Raw genomic sequence first — 19370 nt, 5'->3', positions numbered from 1 at the left:
TTTTTAATCTTAGAAGCTTGAGGGGTTTTGGAACTCTCTGGAGACTGGTGGAGGCAGATTTTATTCAGTATTTTAAAAACAGAGGTAGATTGTTTTTAAATTGCTCGTCAGTCAAAAACCCACCAAGGGTAGGAGGGATTGTGAAATTGAAGCCACAAGCCATGATCTTACTGAGCAGGCTGTAGGGGCTGAATAAGAGACCTGCTCTTGCTCCTAATTCATATGTTCAGACGTGCATTCATTGACTGCCTAAGGGCTTCAATTTGCTGCAGGGTAGGATGGCTGTGCACAGAATTTCAGGCTATGGATTTCACCAGAGTGGAGGTAAGGTAGGGGGAAGGGGGGGGCAGCAGGGTCTCCATCCACTATCCTCACAACTGATTAAAATGACAGCCTGTCATGAAGCTCCTATGGGAGAGGCATTAAATCCCAACCGCTAGGCTTTGAGTGGAAACAGCATATGACAACTCACTCAAAGCTCTGTCTTCACATGATTTTGTTTTCTGTACCCCTGGAGATGTTCATGGATTCTTCATCTAGCTCCACTTTTCAGTTTGAAAGTTGGCCTTTCAAAAAAAAGATTGATATCAGATCTATAGTTTTAAATATATTAAAATCATAGTAAATTAAAATTTCAATAACATTCTTAATTTAAATATGCTATCCTAATTAACGTCCAGTTGGTAATGTCACAACCTAACCTGACAACCAACAAAACAGTTGACAATATTGGTGGGGCAATCCATTACAAATAGTGGCTAAGGTGACTAAAAGGGGCAAGATATCAGAATGCCAGTTATATTTTAATATATAGACAGAGCAGAACGTTCTTACTGTTGCATCATAAGGTTCATTCTTCACACGGTGCATCATCCAAGATGCCCAGTTATTCACCAATCAATACATATTCTGGAAGCAAAAGTCAAACTAGCACATCAAGAATGTCAAACTGATTTGGTTCCGAGGTAAAGCACTCTATGGTCTGTCGAGTACTCCCAGAAAACAGGAACAGAGTTAAGAGGCAATTAGGTGTGTTTCTGGAGAGAAAATTGTAAAAATATGAGTTCAGAGGGTTTAAAAAAAGTGAAGGGATTGGTGAGCCTAACATTTCCCAATTATTAAAATAATGTTTTTAATTGTAATTTGTAATTCACAGTTTAAGTAGAAAAGAAAATAAAGGAAAAAAAGAGAAAGGAAAGGGATAATATCAATATTCAAGATAAATAAAATCGTGTAATAAAATTAAAACGGTCAAGAGTTGCAAATAGGAAAAGTTATAAATAAAATTGAATTATTGAGTTGCAAAGAGAACATATAAAATTCAGAAGTGCTTTTCTTTTATTCCTTCATGGGATGTGAGCATCGCTGGCTAGGCCAGCATTTATTGCCCATTGGGCAGTTCAGAGTCAACCACATTACTGTGGGTCTGGAGTCACATGTAGGTCAGATCAGGTAAGGATGGCAGATTTCCTTCCCTAAAGGACATTTGTGAAGCAGATGGGTTTTTATAACAATCATTGTCACATGGTTGCCATTATACTAGCTTTTTATATGCTTAGTAAATGTAAATCCTGGAGGGTCTGAGAAACACAGAAAACCGGGCAGAAGCAAAACGAACTTTATCTGCCCAACGTTATCAATACATGCAAACCCGACAGAGGAACAAACCTTAGTGCCAAACAGAGCCAGAGAGCCTGCAGCATGGTATACTTATACCGAGGGTGAAGTGGGGCAGGGCCAACATACAACTTTTCCTCTTGTTGTATAAAAGAAATTTTCTTTCTCCTTATTTTCAAATCAACATATCACTTTAGAATGCTCTGCTCCCTTGAGATAAGAAAAGCATGTGGAATTCTCTAATGAAATGGAATAAAACAGTCATTGATGTGTTTTGGGGCTGTATAATACAACTCAAAATTCACTCCCAACTCACGAGGTCTTAATGAGGAGATAAGTCAAGCTGTGACATTTTGCTGAAAGGAATGCACTATTATCTCTGAAGTATAAGCTAGGCAGGTTGATAAAGACAGTTCTTTCTCATGAAATGAGGTCAAAGTAATTTGGATCCTTTTGCCATAGATACAGGAGAAAGAAAATATCAACAGCTTCTCAGTTTGTGACTAGACTCGAAGAACTTTGAACTTCTGGGTGGGGAGGGTGATGGAGGTGCATTTGGGTTTAGATGCTAATTTTGACACTTCGGTGAGGTGTTGCATGGGGAGCAATTAGGCTTAAAGGGTCAAAGTCCAACACTGTCCTCACCCAACTGCAATACATTAGGGTCACTGGACAGTCAGCAGAATGGGAGCCCTGGTTGATTCTTCTATTCTGGGAGGCTGGTAATTGAAGTGAACTTATTGCATCCCTGGTTGAGATCCGTACAGACTAAGGATAAAGTCTGGGATTTTTCTTGTCTGTATGGCTCGCTATCTTAGTGACTCCCTGAACCTTTCAAGGACTACATATTGATTAAAAAACTCTACGTGTCTCAGACCGTCCAAGTGGGGTTCCCAACCACCCCAAAAGGATTGGGATAATGTATTATCAAAAGTGTTACCTTTCAGCTCTTAGTTCAATCTAAACTTTTCTAATGAGCTGTTAACTCATTTCAACTGAAAGATTATTGTCAAACATATTAGAGAAAATATATAGTAAAAATGTAAAAAGTCACAATTGGTTTAATACTGCTGACACTACTTTCAAATACTCTATGGCATCCTTCACTCTGATTCTGAGAGTTCAGTTCAGTTCAGTGCACGTACAGTCCTTCTTTGGACTCGATAAAGATCTCTGCAAATAGTACAATGCAATGGTCACATTTGGACTGCACTGTGGAATGTTCACACACGGATCTGGTAGCCCACATCATTAAGGTTTTTTTGCTCCGTTGTCTTCTTCTCTCCCGAAGATCTGGAAAATAAGGAAAACACTATGAAAGATTCAAGAAGTGAGTCAATGGCTTAGGAGAAACTAAACACCGTGACTGAAATAAAAAGAGCTCTAAGGGAGACTGCTAAGAACAGAAATATTACCCATTTGAACAGTCAAAGAGGAGCAAGCATTTAGTCTGAATGCATTCTGTCATGCATGGCTGATCTAAACTAACTCTATATAGCCAATCCGGCAGCATCTGTGGACAGAAATCACAGTTAATGTTTCAGGTCCAGTGACCCTTTAGGCTGAAGGTCTGGCAGCATCTGCGGACCTGAAACATTAACTCGGCGTTTTGTCCACAGATGCTAACTGACCTGCTGAGCTTCTGTTTTGGTTTCTGATTTCCAGTATCTGTAGTTCTTTTGATTTTTTAATATATACCCAATCTGTGTACCATATTCTTTGTTATCCTTTGTAATTCTCAGCCAGAGATTTAAAGCTAACAATTGATATAACATTAATTGCCATTTGTCAGAGATTTCCAAACTTTTCCCACCCATGGTGCAAAGTACTTACTAATTCCATTTCTGAAATGTCTGGCTCTAATCGTCCTAGACTTCTCAAACAACAGAATCAGTTTCTTGTTACAAAAAATTCCAAAGAACTGGCAATCTGAATGCTCACATTTGGATACCGCTGTGAAAATTTCATTGCTGAAGAAACTCAAGAGATCTGGAAGCATCTTTGGAGAGAAATGTTAACTCTGTTTCCCTTTCCACAGATGCTGCCAGACCTGCTAAGTTCATAAGAAATAGGGGCAGAATTAGGCCATTTGCCCTATCAAGTCTGCTCGCCATTCGATCATGGTTGATATGCTCCACACCCCCATTTTCCTGCCTTCTTCCCATAACCCTTCAACCCATTACCAAGTAAAAATCTGTGTCTAACTCCTCCTTAAATTTACTCACTGTTCCAGCATCCACCACACTTTGGGACTGCTCCACTGATTTCTGTTTTAGAATCAGTTTCTCTCTCTCTACTGTATATACTCCATTAAATCAGTTCCCTTCAGTATCCTGAAAATATTTATCAAATCATCTCTCAACTTCTAAATTCCATAGGGTATAACGTATCTAACCAGAATCTCTTCCCCGACTCTCCTCTTCCCTTCTTTTCCCTCTTCCCCACCCTTACCAAAGTCTCTTTGGACCTTCGCTGTTCCTAACTTTTCACTTGTTAGAAAGGATCCTTAGTAAGATCAAAATGTGTGACCTCACATTGAAATCTGTTGTTAAATACTCAGTTTGTAAAGGCATTGTATTGACTAACAATGTAGGGACAGAAATAGTTACAGCAAGCGAGGTACAAGTACACTTATCAGATCGCAAAAAAACTTGCCAGTGACTTTAAAATTCACAGCAAATTCTTGACAAAGACAAATATGGTTTGTTCAACACCATATCAGAAGACATAAAGGAAAATTGAACATAGCTTTTCTATAAAAGTCCCAGCAGACCACCTCTGGACAATAGAGATAGTTAACTATCTCAAAGGATTTAAAGCTGAAGGTCACTTGTTGCAGAATGGAAATGTATTTACTGAGAACTTAGAGAACAAGTCACTTGGTGAGGATATGTTTATTTAGGATTACTCAAAGAAAAAAGCAATGACTTGTCTGTCGTTTACACTTGCTTAAACTAGACGGAGAGGTCTAAATACGTCATTTCAAATTTCCCAAAAGAAGGGGAAAGACATGATTCTACATTTAACTGGTGGTGATGTTATGTTGCACTTGGTTCCTGGAAACTTTACCACACCATCAATGGAAACAGAGTGTTTACTGATGGCAGATTCATGAACAGCAGAGCTACTTTTCACTGAACAAGTCTTGCATGGAGCAGATTTTCATTCTTTGTCATTTTTTTTATTAATTCATGGGATGTGGGCGTGGCTGACTAGGCCAGCAATTATTGCTCATCCTGAATAGTCCTGGAGAAGGTGAGCTGCCTTCTTCAACGCCTGTGGTCCTTGGGGTGTAGGTACACTCTCAATGCTGATAGGGAGGGAGTTTCAGATTTTGATCCAACAACAGATTTCCAAGTCTGGATGGTGAGTGGCTTGGAGGGAAACGTGCAGGCAGTGGTGTTTAAAATTCACAGCGAATGCCTGACAAAAACAAATGTGGTTTGTGGAGTTATTTTGTGGAGTTATTTCGGTGTTCCCTTGCATTTACCATGCAGAGATATGGAAAGGGCTGTCAAAGGAGCAATATCATTTTGTAAAGAATGGCAGGGAGTCATTATTTAGGTCACATGATGTATGGTAATTGAATTTGCATATAAACTATCAAAGTTTGCATTAGATGTACTAGTGAGGGGAGTGTGACTGCTCCTGATATCAAAGCTGCATCTGACCGACAGTAGCATCAAGGAACCCCAGTAAACTGTATATTGTCCAGGTCGTGCTGTTTATAGATAATGGACTGCCACAGTATCTCGAGTCACAAATGGTGCTGAACATTGAAAAACCATCAGTAAATACTTCTGACTATATGACAGAAGGAGGGTTATTAATGAAGCTACTCTAAGTGATATCCTTGGACTGAGATGATTGACATCCAACAGCTATAACCTTCCTTTGTGCCATATGTGACTCTAAACAATGGACAGATTACTCACGATTCCCAGTGACTTCAAATTAACTGCAGAAGAAATCAATCTTTAAAATTGAGAAGGGAAATAGGTTTTTTTATATAAGTTATTCACTCGACGTGGGTGTCGCTGACAATGTCAGCAGTAATTGCCCATGCTTAATTACTCTTATGGCAGTATTGATGCAATTGAGTGGCTTGCTTGGCCATTTTATGGCAGTTAAGAGTCAACCATTAAGCTGTGGGTTTGGAGTCACACATAAGGTAGACCAGATAAGGATAACAGATTTACTTCCCTAAAAAAGACATGAATGAAGCAAATAGATTTTTAACAATGGCTGGGGGGGAGTGGATTTACAAGGATGTTTATAGTTAATACAGTCCCTACAGTGTGGAAATAGGCCCTTTAGCCCAACAAGTCCACACTGACCCTCCGAGCATCCCACCCAGACCCATCCCCCTAATCTACACATCCGTGAACACTGTGGGCAATTTAGCATGGCCAATCCACCTAGCCTGCACATCGTTGGACTGTGGGAGGAAACCGGAGCACTTGGAGGAAACCCACGCAGACACAGGGAGAACGTGCAAACTCCACACAGACAGTCGCCCGAGGGTGGAATCGAACCCGGTCCCTGGTGCTGTGAGGCAGCAGTGCTAACCACTGAGCCACCGTGCCGCCCTGCTGCCAGCGCTGGAGGGTTTGAGGCTGAATAGGCTGGGGCTATTTCCCTGGGGTGTCAGAGGCTGAGGGGTAACCTTAGAACATAGAACAGTACAGCACAGTACAGGCCCTTCGGCCCATGATGTTGTGCTGAACTTTTATCCTAAACCTTGTAGAGGTTTATAAAATCATGGGGTCATGGGTAGGATGAACAAACAAGGGTCTTTTTCCCAGGGTAGGGGAGCCCACAACTAGAGGGGCATGCATCGAAGGTGAGAGGGGAAATATTTAAAAAGGACCTAAAGGGCAACTTTTTCACGCATCAGGTGGTACGTGTATGGAATGAACTGGCAGAGACTGGTACAATTGCAATATTCAAAAGGTACCTGAATGGATATATGAATAGGAAGGGTCTAGAGGGAAATGGGCCATATGTTAGCAAACGGGACTAGGTTAATGGAGAATATCTGGTCAGCATGGAGGAGTTGGACTGGAGGATCTATTTCCATGCTGTACAGCTCTATGAATCTATTCTGTCCAACATGCTCATGACTTTGAAAATCCCAACCAGATCGCCTCTAGCCATCTTCTCTCCAGGGAGAACAATCCCAACTTCTAAAATCTATCCTCATAGCTGAGGTTTCTCAAATCTGGGGATGAAAGATTATCAGAAGTATATAGTAATGTAGAGTTGAGGTTAAAATCAGGTCAACCATTATCTTATTGACTGTGGAGCAGGCTACTCTTGTTCTTTCTTCATATGCATATATTCTTGTAAATTGCTTCTGCACTGTTTCCAAGGTATTTGCATCTTTCCAATAATGTAGTGCCCACAACTCTATACAATACTCCAGCTGAGGTCAACAAGTATCTTGTACAAGTTTAACATCACATTTTTGCATCTGTACTCTGTGTCCCTGCTAATAAAACTGAAAACACTGTATGCTTTATTTTTTGGTCTCACCACTGTCCTGCACGTTCAATGATCTGAGGCATGCATCAAAAATTACAGTCACACAACTTTACTAACCAACAGTAGAATTCGCAAGGAGTTCTATTGTCAAGGCAAAGATGTTGCAACCATTTCTCATGTCAGTGCTGAAGATGGAAATGGTTTTCACACTGGATGCTTGACCATGATGTTGAAAGGTCAATGACAGCAAACAGAGTTGAAGTTATCTTGCAACATTGTTTGGTCCATCAGCCAATGAAGAACTATTGAAAATACAATCATTTCCTGCAGACAAACACCTCTTGGCCTTAAAAACACTATTCTCATCTAAGAGGCTTGAGGTGTTGGCCATCTGTCTGTCTAGTTCATAAGGTGTACAAGTTTAATTACCTGTCAATATGCTATAATATTTCTGCTAAGTTGAGAGTTTCATGAACTATTTTTTAATGCTTTTAACCACCGTAATTCTTCTATAACTGTACAATGATGGACTAAGTTGACTGGTGCAGATGTGTGAACAACAGATGCAAAGAACAAAAGAACAGTATAGCACCGGAACAGACCCACCAAGACTACCCCAGCACATGCTAAACTAAAAACCTTTTACCTCTATCCATATCTCTATACCCTGCCTGTTCATGTATTTGTCATGATGCCTCTTAAATGCTATTGTATCTGCTTCTAACACCTCCTCTGGCAGTGCATTCCAGGCACTTTACACGCTCTGTGCAAAAAGACTTGCCTCTTACATCTCCGTTAAACGTTTCTCTAATAATTGACATTTCTACCCTGGGAAATACGCTCCATCTATCCACGCCCCTCACCATTTTGTAAACTTCAAATCAGGTCGCGCCTCAGCCTCTGAAGTTCAGGTGAAAACAAATCCAGTTTGTCCAACCTCTCCTTATAACTAACACCCTCTAACCCAGAAAACATCCTGGTAAACCTTTTTTGTATCCTCTCCAAAACCTCCATATCCTTCTACTGGCCTTGGTCTCTAACTCCTCTTTGGTCATTTCATTTGCTGACCTACTGCTCTGGTCCCAAACCCCTGCCACAAGAGTTTAAACCCTCTTGAGTGACATTAGCAAATCGCCCGGCCAGGATATTGGTGCCCCTCTAGTTTAGGTGCAACTGTCTTTCTTGTACAGGTGCCACCTACCCTGGAAGAGATCCCAAAGATCTACATATCTTAAGGCCTCTCTCCTACACCATCTCTTTAGCCACATATATAAGCAATTTGTGTAAAAAGAATAATTGTCATGGAAACAAAACATTCTTCATGAAGTGAGAGAGTGATCTAAGAGACAAAGACACACCATGGAGTACACATTTAAAGGCTGGCTCTTTGGGGGCATCCAAGTCCCAGCTGCCCATTGTTTTAACATGTCTCAGTAGGTTGATTACAAATGCTTGTACTTTCTTTGTTCACCTACTAAATCAAACAACTTGAAGGCAAAGCTCCAAAATAAAGTTGAGATTTGAATGGGACCAATAAATTTGACCAGCAGTGTGCCACAAGGATTAGTGCTGGGTCCACTGCTTTTTGTCATTTATGTAAATGATTTGGATATGAACATAGGAGGTATGGTTAGTAAGTTTGCAGATCTCACTAAAATTGGAAGTGAAGTGGACAACGAAGAAGGTTATCTCAGAATACAAAGGGATCTTGATCTGATGGGCCAATGGGCGAAGGAGTGGCAGATGGAATTTAATTTAGATAAATGTGAGGTGCTGCATTTTGGAAAGGCAAATCTGGGCAGGACATATACACTTAATGGTAAGGTCTGGGGAGTGTTGCTGAGACCTTGGAGTACTGGTTCATAGGTCCTTGAAAGTGGAGTCGCAGCTAGATAGGATAATCAAGAAGGCATTTGGTATGCTTGCCTTTATTGGTCAGTGCATCGAGTATAGGAGTTAGGAGGTCATGTTGCGGTCATACAGGGCATTGGTTAGGCCATTATTGGAATACTGCGTGCAGTTCTGGCCTCCCTGCTATAGGAAGGATGTTGTTAAACTTAAAAGGGTTCAGAAAAGATTTACAAGGATGTTGCCGGGGTTGGAGGGTTTGAGCTATAGGAAGAGGCTGAATAGACCAGGGTTATTTTCCCTGGACCGTTGGAGGCTGAGGGGTGACCTTATAGAGTTTCATAAAATCAAAAGAGGCATGGATAGGGTAAATAGACAAGGTCTTTTCCCTGGGGTGGGGGAGGTCCAAAACTAGAGGGCATAAGTTTAAGGTGAGAGGGGAAAGATTTAAAAGGGACCTAAGGGGCAACATTTTCATGCAGAGAGTGGTGCATGTATGGAATGAGCTGCCAGAAGAAGTGGTGGAGGCTAGTACAATTACAACATTTAAAAGGCATCTGGATGGGTATATGAATAGAAAGGGTTTAGAGGGATATGGGCCAAATGCTGGCAAATGGTTGGCTTGGACAAGTTGGACTAAAGGGTCTGTTTCAGTGCTGTACATTTCTATGACTCTAAATGTAAATAATCACTTTCAGCACAACCTATGTTTAGGAATTCCTGAAGTTTTTTTTTATAAAAGAAAGGGCTGGTTTGCTCCAGTAATGGGGTGGATTAGAAAGGATAAAGAGCAAACCAGTCTTTGTACTGAACTAAGAGATAGAAATCAACAGATTTTGGAAGACAGACTGTCTTTTAATTCCTCCTTTGGTATGAAGATGAGGAACAGTTCAGCAACAGGTTTAATCGTACGGATTGGGAGACTGGATTGGGAGACTGGATTGGGCGAGATGGGAAGAAAATACAAAAGTTTGAAATCACGTACCGATAGATTTAAGATCATCTTCTTCCCCGATGTTATCAGACTTATGAATGGACTTCTCATATATTAGAGTTGATCTTTCTCTGCACCTTCACTGTAGCTGTAACATTATATTCTCCATTATGTTCTAATACCCTGATGTATTTATGTAAGGTATAATTTGTGTGGTTAGCATGCAAAACAGTACCTTTCACTGTTTCTCAGCAGACATGTGACAATAATAAGTCAAATCAAATCGCAGTTAATTCAGGAGTTAATTGGACAGGCTTGTTCTGCTGCAGCTAGACTATTGAGGACCATTACCGTCTCTCACTGCGGCCATTCCTGCGATGCGGGCTTGACTGACTGCGATGGGGTGACGATGAATCCTTCTTCCTGTCGCGGGTAGGGGATGATGGCGCGGCTGCTCCCTTCATGACCTGAAACAATTGGATGGGGCGGAGGGCAGTCGGGAAGGAAGAAATGAGTTGTGTTTGCATCACAATTGACTTCTTGATTTTCCAGGCTTCAGATGGAACTTCACACTATTGTAAAGCCTGGAAGTAATGACAAGATGTCCATTTCATTTTTATCACAGCATGCACCTCCTCTTTCAGGTTCACCTCTCTCTCTGCCCAAATCTGATGTCTTGGCATCAATGAGGGAATTTGGAATGGTATTTGACAATAGACTTCTCTTTCTGAATCAACTAAGCTTGCTTATGAAGGGCAAAATGTCTTGAACTCTGAAACTGAATTAATAAACACCATTAAAAATCTGTGTAGGCTTTTACACATTTATTCTTTTATCCCTGTTAACATAATAGGCTTCGTCAGAGTTGGACACATCTGCCTCACCATTTGAAGGCTGGAAGTCCACTCCCCTTCCCTACGGTCTCCAGTAACCTAAGGAGTCTGTTTTATTTGGCTTCTAAGCCACAATATGGCCATAATTCCAGATAGGTTAAAGAAAGCACCTTTCCCAGTAATCTCACACTGCAAATTTAGAATGGTCAGCATCTGATGGGGATTCTCAGCCAGTTGCTTACCTTTAGCCGCATGTCCCGGGTATGCCTCTCCAGCTCCTTGCGCAGTTCCTCACGACTCAACTTCTCTACATCAAGGATTGAATGCTTCCACTCAATCTGCTCCACACTGTGGGGGTCATGGGACACATACTGTCCAATCTTGACTTTCTTCAGCGTGTGCCAGCACTTTTTGTAGGAACTCTCGAACTCAGAGATGAGATCAATTAAAGTCCTGCACACTGGGGGTTTGAACATCAAGTCCTCGCGCCGGCTCATGCCCAGTGTTCCGAAGCGTCCAGCATAGTGGATTCCAAGCACAATGTGGCGGAAGTAATTCCCTGAGAATTCAGTTTTGAAGCTAATGGGAAATCTCTCTACTCCAGGCATATTGTTGGTGAGGTAACTGATCACAAAAATTAAGGAAAAGCACAGGACCATGCCTTCGCCAGGATTTTAGAACATTGAGGGCAGACTTTAATGCGCTCTTCTGTGATGTGTTTGGCAGCAGAGGGTCATTTAATCAAGTGGGAGGGTGACAGGTGTGGATCCAGCGATAGCCCTTTCTGTTCCGCACTGTAGGGATTCTAAGATGGGAAAGCTCATGCACAATCTTCCTGCTCCGTCACAAACTGAAACTCTTAAGTGAACAACTAATACTCACTTAAAAGGCCTTATTCCCCTGCTGGTTTTAACCAGCAGTGGGCAGGGTGTTGTTTATTGTGCTCCCAACAAGGTGAACTTGAACAGGGTTGCTTGTGGTCTCCCACAGGGTGGTTTTCATTTAAAAGCACTCAGTGCCTGAAATGAAGGATGCGAGACTGGGAGAAGAGGGCCCTCCACTGAGGTTACTTCTCACTGCCACTCACCTGTGTGCTGGGGTGTAACAATAATATCAGGCCTTGGGTGGGTGTTGTACAGGCAGTCAGCAATAACAAGCCAATGAAAAATGGGTAGACAAAGCATTTGAAATGATTGAATCTGTCCAATAGCATGGTGCAGTTAGAGGCTAGAGATCAAACAATAAAATCTCCAAGAACATATCCAAACTTTGCAGCTTTATACACAAGTCAAAACTAAACTAACTAACCACAGCTCACATCAGGGGATCTTTGATGCCATCGCCATTTTTATATCCGATGAGGAGTACCATGGGTGGCCGGACCTCACTTTCTTACTCTTGCTTTTGCACTATTTGTTGTGAATAGAATTGTGCTTAGAATTGCATTAAGCCATTTGGGGTCCCCTGTGCCAATAAATTCCAATTTTCTGCATAAATACTATCACAATACGACCAGAGCAGATCCCTGGCCCTACACTCATCCCTGGAACATCTGGATATCAAGGACACCTACATCAGACTCCTATTTATTTACTTTAATTCCACTTTCAACACTATAATTCAACAAAACTCATCTCCAAACTCCAAGACCTAGGACTCTGCTCCCCCACCTGCAACTGGATCCTGGACTTCCTGACCCACAGGCCACAATCAGTTATGGTAGGCGACAACACCTGCTCCACCATAATCCCTAAAACTGGTTCCCTGCAAGCCTGTGTACTCAGCCCCCGCTATACTACTTATACACTCAGGGCTGTGCGGCCAAATTCAACGCCAACTCCATTTACAAATTTGCTGATGACACCACTGCAGTGGGATGGATCTCAAACAATGACGTGACAGAGTACAAGAAGGAGATAGACAGCTTCATGCCATGGTGTAAAGACAACAATCCCACAATGTCAGAAAAACAAAGGAGCTGGTCATCGACTTCAGGAAGCAGAGTCATGCCCCTGTCTGTCTCAATGGTGTTGAGGTGGAGGAGGTTGAGAGTTTCAACTTCCTAGGAGTAAATACCATCAATCTGTCCCGGTCCATCCACATCAATGCTACAGTGAAGAAAGCACATCAACGCCTCTACTTCCTCACGAGGCTAAGGAAATTTGGCATTTTCCACATGACTCTTACCAACTTCTTAAGATGAACCATAGAAAACATCCTACCTGGATGCAGCACAGCTTGGTATGGCAACTGCTCCGCCCAAGACCGCAAGAAATTACAGAGAGTTGTGAACACAGCCCAGTCCATCACACAAACCAGCCTTCCTTCCAGTGACTCTTGTCTATACTTCCCGCTGCCTCGGGAAAACAGCCAACATAATCAAAAACCCCTCCCACCACGGTTATACTCTCTTCCACCCTCTTCCATCGGGCAGAAGATACAAAAGTTTGAAAACACGTACCAACAGATTCAAGAACGGATTTTTCCCTGTTATCAGACTTACGAATGGACCTCTCATACATTCAAGTTGATCATTCTTTGCACCTTCTCTGTATTCCGCATTCTGTTCTGATGTACTTTTGTGAGGTATGATTTGTCTGGTTAGCACGCAAAACACTATCTCTGTCCATGGGACAATAATAATAAATCATTTCTGAAGAAGGATCCCGACCCAAAATATCAACTTTCCTGCTCCTCTGATGCTGCCTGGTCTGCTGTGCTTCTCCAGCTCTACACCTTGTTATCTCTGACTCCAGCGTTGGCAGTTCCTACTATCTCTCAATAATAAATCAAATCAAATAAATGCAAAATACTGCAGATGCTGGACTATCTGAACAGCAAGTGTGGAGAAACTCAGCAGGTCTGGCAGTATTTATAGAAACAGAGTTAATGTTTTGAGTCTAATATGAGTATTCTTCAGAACAGATTTTCTACCTTATTTTTTAAATTTTCTCTAAAGAAAAGGATACATCCCCAAAATCACTGCTTCCAAGCATTTGATTGGTAGAGACTCTCGAATCATTTCTCGTGCTAGATCCATCAGGCTGTAAAACCAGAAACAAAAAAAAAATTAGATTTCAAAACCATCTTAATATTACAAATGATTTTGAGCAAGTGCTCAGGTGCATTGTTGAAACTCAGAGGGTAATCAGATTTAGTGCAATTCACAGTCAGTTAGTCAGTTTCATGAATGAAAGTGAGGGAGTTCACTTACAAAGTCAGAGCTACTCATTACAGAAATGAATTGATTCACAAGATGTGTTGCAGCTTTCCCATTTCTGACAGTTGGATCTTTGCAAAAACTTACATGCGAGTGTGCTCGTGTGAACAAACTTCAATAAATTGGAGATCAATCTCGCACCAGTTACTAAGATTACACATACTAAGATTTTGCTTAATTCATAAGGGATAACAAAAAAACCTTGATTGCAATCATTCTTGATGTGGAGGTGCCAGTGTTGGACTGGGGTAGACAAAGTCAGAAGTTGCATGACACCAGGTTATAATTCAACAGGTTTATTTGAAATCACAAACTTTTGGAGCACTACTTCTTCGTAAGCTGACAAAGGAGCAGCACTCTGAAAGTTTGATGATTTCAAGTAAACCTGTTGGACTATAGTCTGGCGTTGTGTGACTTCTGATGCAATCATCCTTGCCTAACTTGATACAATAATGCAAGAGTTAATGGATATGATGCAACTAGTATTAGGGGGAAAAAAGTCAAACTGATCACTTGAAATACAGATATCATCTGCCATACTTCCAACAATGTTTGATTTGCAGCCCTTCTTGAACTTATTAGATAGCTATTTAAATTCATTAGTTTTCAGTTGTTGTATGTAAGTGTGAAAGGGTTAAAACTTCATTTAGCGCTGTAAGCACCACACACTATGGTTATATCAAAGGGCCTTGGTCAGAGTAAAGGAGGAGGTTGCAGGATACATACCTGGGGTTAGTCTCTCTTGTTATGTAGGTTTTACATTCATGTCATTTGTAAATTGCACTGATGCAATTAACGTCAAATTGTTCACTCAAGAAGTCTCTTCCAGTTAAAGCCATTACATACTAAATCATTTCAGGCTTGAAGGAACTCTCACATATCCACAGTCACTAATTGAAGTTATTCATCAGTCTGTCTTTTCAAAGTGAGAGTAAGTTTTAGAGAGTTCATCAAGCTATTCCCTACATGTTTTGGAAACAAAGGTCTCCTGTGAAAGAATTAAGTAATATCATAGTTTATCATAATATACCTCAATAGTTCACTCCACAATATACCTCAACAGCTCAATTGAGTCCTGAAGAATGGTCAAGTCTAAAAGTTGTGGATGTGGAGGCGGATTTTAAGGGAAGCTTAAAGGAGGAAGTAAAACAGTAGATAGGTGTAGGGAGGGAATTCTAGAGCATGTGGTTTGAGAGAATAAAGAGAGGTGAATCTTGGGTACAGCGAGAGCAAAGCAGTATAAAAAGCTAGAGTATATGAACAAAAACAAAGCAGCTGGAAAAACTCAGCAGGTCTGGCAGCATCTGTGAAGGAAAAAAACACAGTTTACGTTTCAGGTCCCGTGATCCCTCCTCAGGACCCGAAACGTTAACTCTGTTTTCTCCTTCACAGATGCTACCAGACCTGCTGAGCATTTCCAACAACTTTGTTTTTGTTCCTGATTTACCGCATCCGCAGTTCTTTCGATTTTTATTCCAGAGTATATGAAGTTTAGCTACAGTGGTTTGGCCTGCAGCTGCACATTATTTTACCCCTTCTTTGGAACTCTACTCAGCTCTCCGAACTCTCATGGCTGAAAATACTCCACATGCAACTGGTTGATTTCTTGCTCCCTGTATTAGAGATGAATAACTTGTGAAAGATCAGGTGCAGCAGAATCTATTGCAAACCTTGTGTGGGTGATGCAGCTTTGAAACTGAACATATACGTGGGCACATTGCCTATGAGTAGCATGGTGGCTCAGTGGCTAGCACAGCTGCCTCACAGCGCGTGGGCAAACATAATCCCAAACTAAACTAGTCCCACCTGTCTGCTCCTGCCCCATATCCCTCTAACCCTTTCCTATTCATGTATCCATCCAAATGTCTTTTAATCATTATAATTGTTTCCGCATCCACCACTTCATCAGCAAGTTCACTCTACACACAAAAATTTGTTGCTTATGTCTTTTTTAAATCTCTCTCCTCTCACTTTAAATATGTGCCCCCTTGTTTTGAAATTCCCCATCTTAGGGAAAAGACAATTACCATCAACTCTATCTATACCTCTCATTATTTTATAAACATCTATCACCTCTCAACCTCCCACGCTCCAGTGAAAAAAATCCCAGGCTATCCAGCCTTTCATTATAACTCAAACCTTCCATACACAGCAACACCCTGGTAAATCTCTTCTGAACCGTCTCCAGCTTGACAATATCCTTCCTATAACTGAGCGACCAAAACTGGATACAGTATTCTAGAAGAGGCTTCACCAATGTCCTGTACAACCTCAACATAATGTCCCAACTCGTATACTGAAAGGACTGAGCAATGAAAGCAAGCGTACCGAATGCCTTTTTAATCATCCTGACCAAATGTGATGCAAACTTTAAAGAATTATGTACCTGCACCCCTCGGTCCCTCTCTTTTACAACACTCCAGGGCCCTTTAATTAATTGTATAAGCCCTGCCCTCGTTTGTTGTACCAAAATGCAACACCTCGCATTTATCCAGATTGAACTCCACCTGCCAGTTTTTCAGTCCATTGACCCATTTGATCAAGATCCATTTGTAATCTGAGATAACCTTCTTCACTGTCTACTGTGCCACCAATTTTGGTGTCATCCGCAAATTTACTAACCGGGCTCATCCAAATCATTTAGAAATGACAAACAAAAGTGGACCTAGAACCAATCCCTGTGGAACACTGGTCACAGGCCTTCAGTCCGAAAAGCAACCCTTGACCATTACTCTGTGTCCCCTGCCGTTAAACCAATTATGTTTTCAATTAGCAAGCTCACCCTGAATCCCATGTGACCTAACATAACTAATTAGTCTACCATGCAGAACCTTGTCAAAGGCTTTACTAAAATCCAAATAAACAATGTCCAATGCTCTGCCATCATCAACCTTTTTGGTAACTTCCTCAATCAAGTTTGTGAGACACAATTTTCCTCACACAAAACCATACTGACTATCCCTAAACACTTTTTGCCTCTCTAAAATGTCCATAAATCCTATCTTTTATAATCACCTCCAACAATTTACCCACAAATGTTGTGCTGTTGTTTAAGAAAGGCTGCAAGGAGAAGTCTGGAGACTACAGACCTGGGAATCTGACATCAGTGGTGGGTAGGTTTTTGGAGGTGATTCTGAAAGATAAAATTTACATGCATTTGGCAGGGCAAGGACTGATTAGGCACCGTTAGCATGGTTTTGTGCATGGGAAATTGCGTCTCACGAACTTGATTGAGTTTTTTTAATGTAGTGATCAAAAAGATTAAGAGAGCAGAGCAGCAGGCATTATATACTTGGACTTTAGTAAAGCCTTTGAGAAGGTTCTGCTTGGTAGACTAATTAGTAAAGTTACATCACATGGGATTCAGGATGAGCTTGCCAATTGAATACAAAATTGGCTTTATGGTAGGAGACAGAGGGTGGTGCTGGAGTGTTGTTTCTCGGACTGGAGACCTGTGACCAGCTATGTTCCACAGGGATTAGTACTGGGTCCACTTTTGTTTGTCATTTGTGGCAAAGACCAGTGGGAAACAAGAAGACTGGGAAAACTTTAAAGGTCAACAGAAAGCCACAAAAAAAAAGCTATAAAGAAAAGTAAGACAGATTATGAGACCAGCTAGCTCAGAATATAAAGATAGATAGCAAAAGTTTCTATAAAAAGAGTGGCTAAGGTAAACATTGGTTCTTTGGAGGATGAGAAGGGGAATTTAATAACAGGAAATGAGGAAATAGCTAAGGCATTGAACAGGTATTTTGTGTCAATCTTCACAGTGGACGACACGAATAACTTGCCAGTAATTGATGACAAAGAGACTAAGGTAGGTGAGGACCTAGACACGATCATTATTGTGAAATTAGTAGTGTTGGGCAAGCTAATGGAGCTAAAAGTAGACAAGTCTCCTGGCCCGGATGGAATACAGCCCAGGATACTCAAAGGAGAAATGGCAAATGCACTCGTGGTAATTTTCCAAAATTTGCTGTACTCTGGGGTAGTTCTAACAGATTGGCTGTTTTCCAATGTGATGCCACCACTCAAAAAAAAAAGAGGTAGACAAAAGATGGGGAGTTATAGGCTGGTTAGCTTAACTTCTGTAGTAGGGAAAATGCTTGAATCTATCATCAAGGAAGAAATAGCAAGACATCCAGATAGAAATTGTACCATTGGGCAGATGCAGCATGGGTTCAGGAAAGGCAGGTCATACTTGATTAATTTGCTGGAATTGTATGAAGGTATTACGAGCGCAGCGGACAATGGGGACCCAGTAGATGCGGTGAATCTGGATTTCCGAAAGGCATTCGACAACGTGCCGCACAAAAGGCTGCTGCATAAGACAAAGGTGCACGGTGTTACAGGCAATGTATTAGCATGGACAGAGGATTGGTTAACAAACAGAAAGCAAAGAGTGGGGATAAATGAGTGTTTTTCTGGTTGGTGAACAGTGACTCCTGGTGTTCCTTAGGGATCAGTGTTGGGACCACTATTGTTTACAATTTACATAGATGATTTGGAGTTGGGGACCACGTGTAGTGTGGATGACACTAAGATGAGTGGTAGAGCAAAGTGTGCAGGGGAGTCTGAAAATTTGCAGAGGGATATAGATGGTTAAAGTGAGTAGGCAAAAGCCTGGCAGATGGAATTCAATGCTGAATAGACTGGGATTATATTCATTGGAATTTCGAAGAATGAGGGGGGGAATCTTATAGAAACATATAAAATTGTGAAGGGAAAGATAAGATAGAAGCAGGGAGGTTGTTTCCACTGGTGGGTAAACTAGAACAAGAAGGCATAGCCTCAAAATTAGGGGGAGCAGATTTATGACTGAATTCAGGAGGAACTTCTTCACCCAAAGGGTTATGAATCTGTGAAATTCCCTCTCCTGTCAAGTAGTTGAGGCTTCCTTATTGAATGATTTTAAAGCTAGGATAGATAATTTTTTGCATAGTAAAGGAATTAAAGGAACTGAAGCCATGAAAAGATCAGCCATGATCTCACTGAATGGCAGAGCTGGCTTGAAGGCCCAGATGGCCTACTCCAGCTCCTGATATTCCTTTATAAATGATTTGGATGAGAATATAAGAGGCATGGGAGGCGATGACCTAGTGGTATTATCATTGGAATGCTAATGCAGAGACCCAGATAACATTCTGGGGACCCAGGTTCAAAACCCACCATGGCAGATGATGGAATTTGAATTCAATAAAAATATCTGGAATTAAGAATCTAATGATGGCCAGGAACCCATTGTTGATTGTTGGAAAAACCCGTCTGGTTCACTGATGTCCTTTATGGAAAGAATCTGCCACCTTTACCTTTTTTCTATTCATTTGTGGGATGTGGGCTTTGCTGGCTGGACCAGCATTTCTTGCCCATCCCTAGTTGCCCTTGAGAAGGTGGTGGTGAGCTGCATTCTTGAACCGCTGTAGTGCTCCTGCTG

General features: G+C 41.4%; 1 protein-coding gene across 2 annotated transcripts in view; it reads right to left on the bottom strand.

Annotated features, from left to right (window-relative positions):
• Window positions 1-480: 480 nt before the first annotated feature.
• The window catches only part of vash1 (vasohibin 1), a 44996-nt gene continuing 26106 nt past the window's right edge, over window positions 481-19370 (bottom strand). The window contains exons 4-8 of one of the 2 annotated variants that reach the window (XR_007262656.1): window positions 13686-13760; window positions 10959-11340; window positions 10235-10350; window positions 2763-2910; window positions 481-566 (exon numbers count right to left, since the gene is read on the bottom strand). Coding sequence is in view for 1 of the 2 variants with exons in the window: in XM_020520461.2 (XP_020376050.1) it covers window positions 2841-2910; window positions 10235-10350; window positions 10959-11340; window positions 13686-13760 (643 nt within the window). In the remaining variant the exon portion in view is untranslated. Of the gene's footprint in view, window positions 567-784; window positions 2911-10234; window positions 10351-10958; window positions 11341-13685; window positions 13761-19370 lie in introns of those variants that run through there. The other variant, XM_020520461.2, reaches the window with a different exon arrangement.

This window comes from Rhincodon typus, chromosome 8, assembly GCF_021869965.1.
Source record: "Rhincodon typus isolate 14 chromosome 8, sRhiTyp1.1, whole genome shotgun sequence".
Taxonomy (NCBI): domain Eukaryota; kingdom Metazoa; phylum Chordata; class Chondrichthyes; order Orectolobiformes; family Rhincodontidae; genus Rhincodon; species Rhincodon typus.
This window is presented reverse-complemented; position numbering and strand designations above follow the sequence as displayed.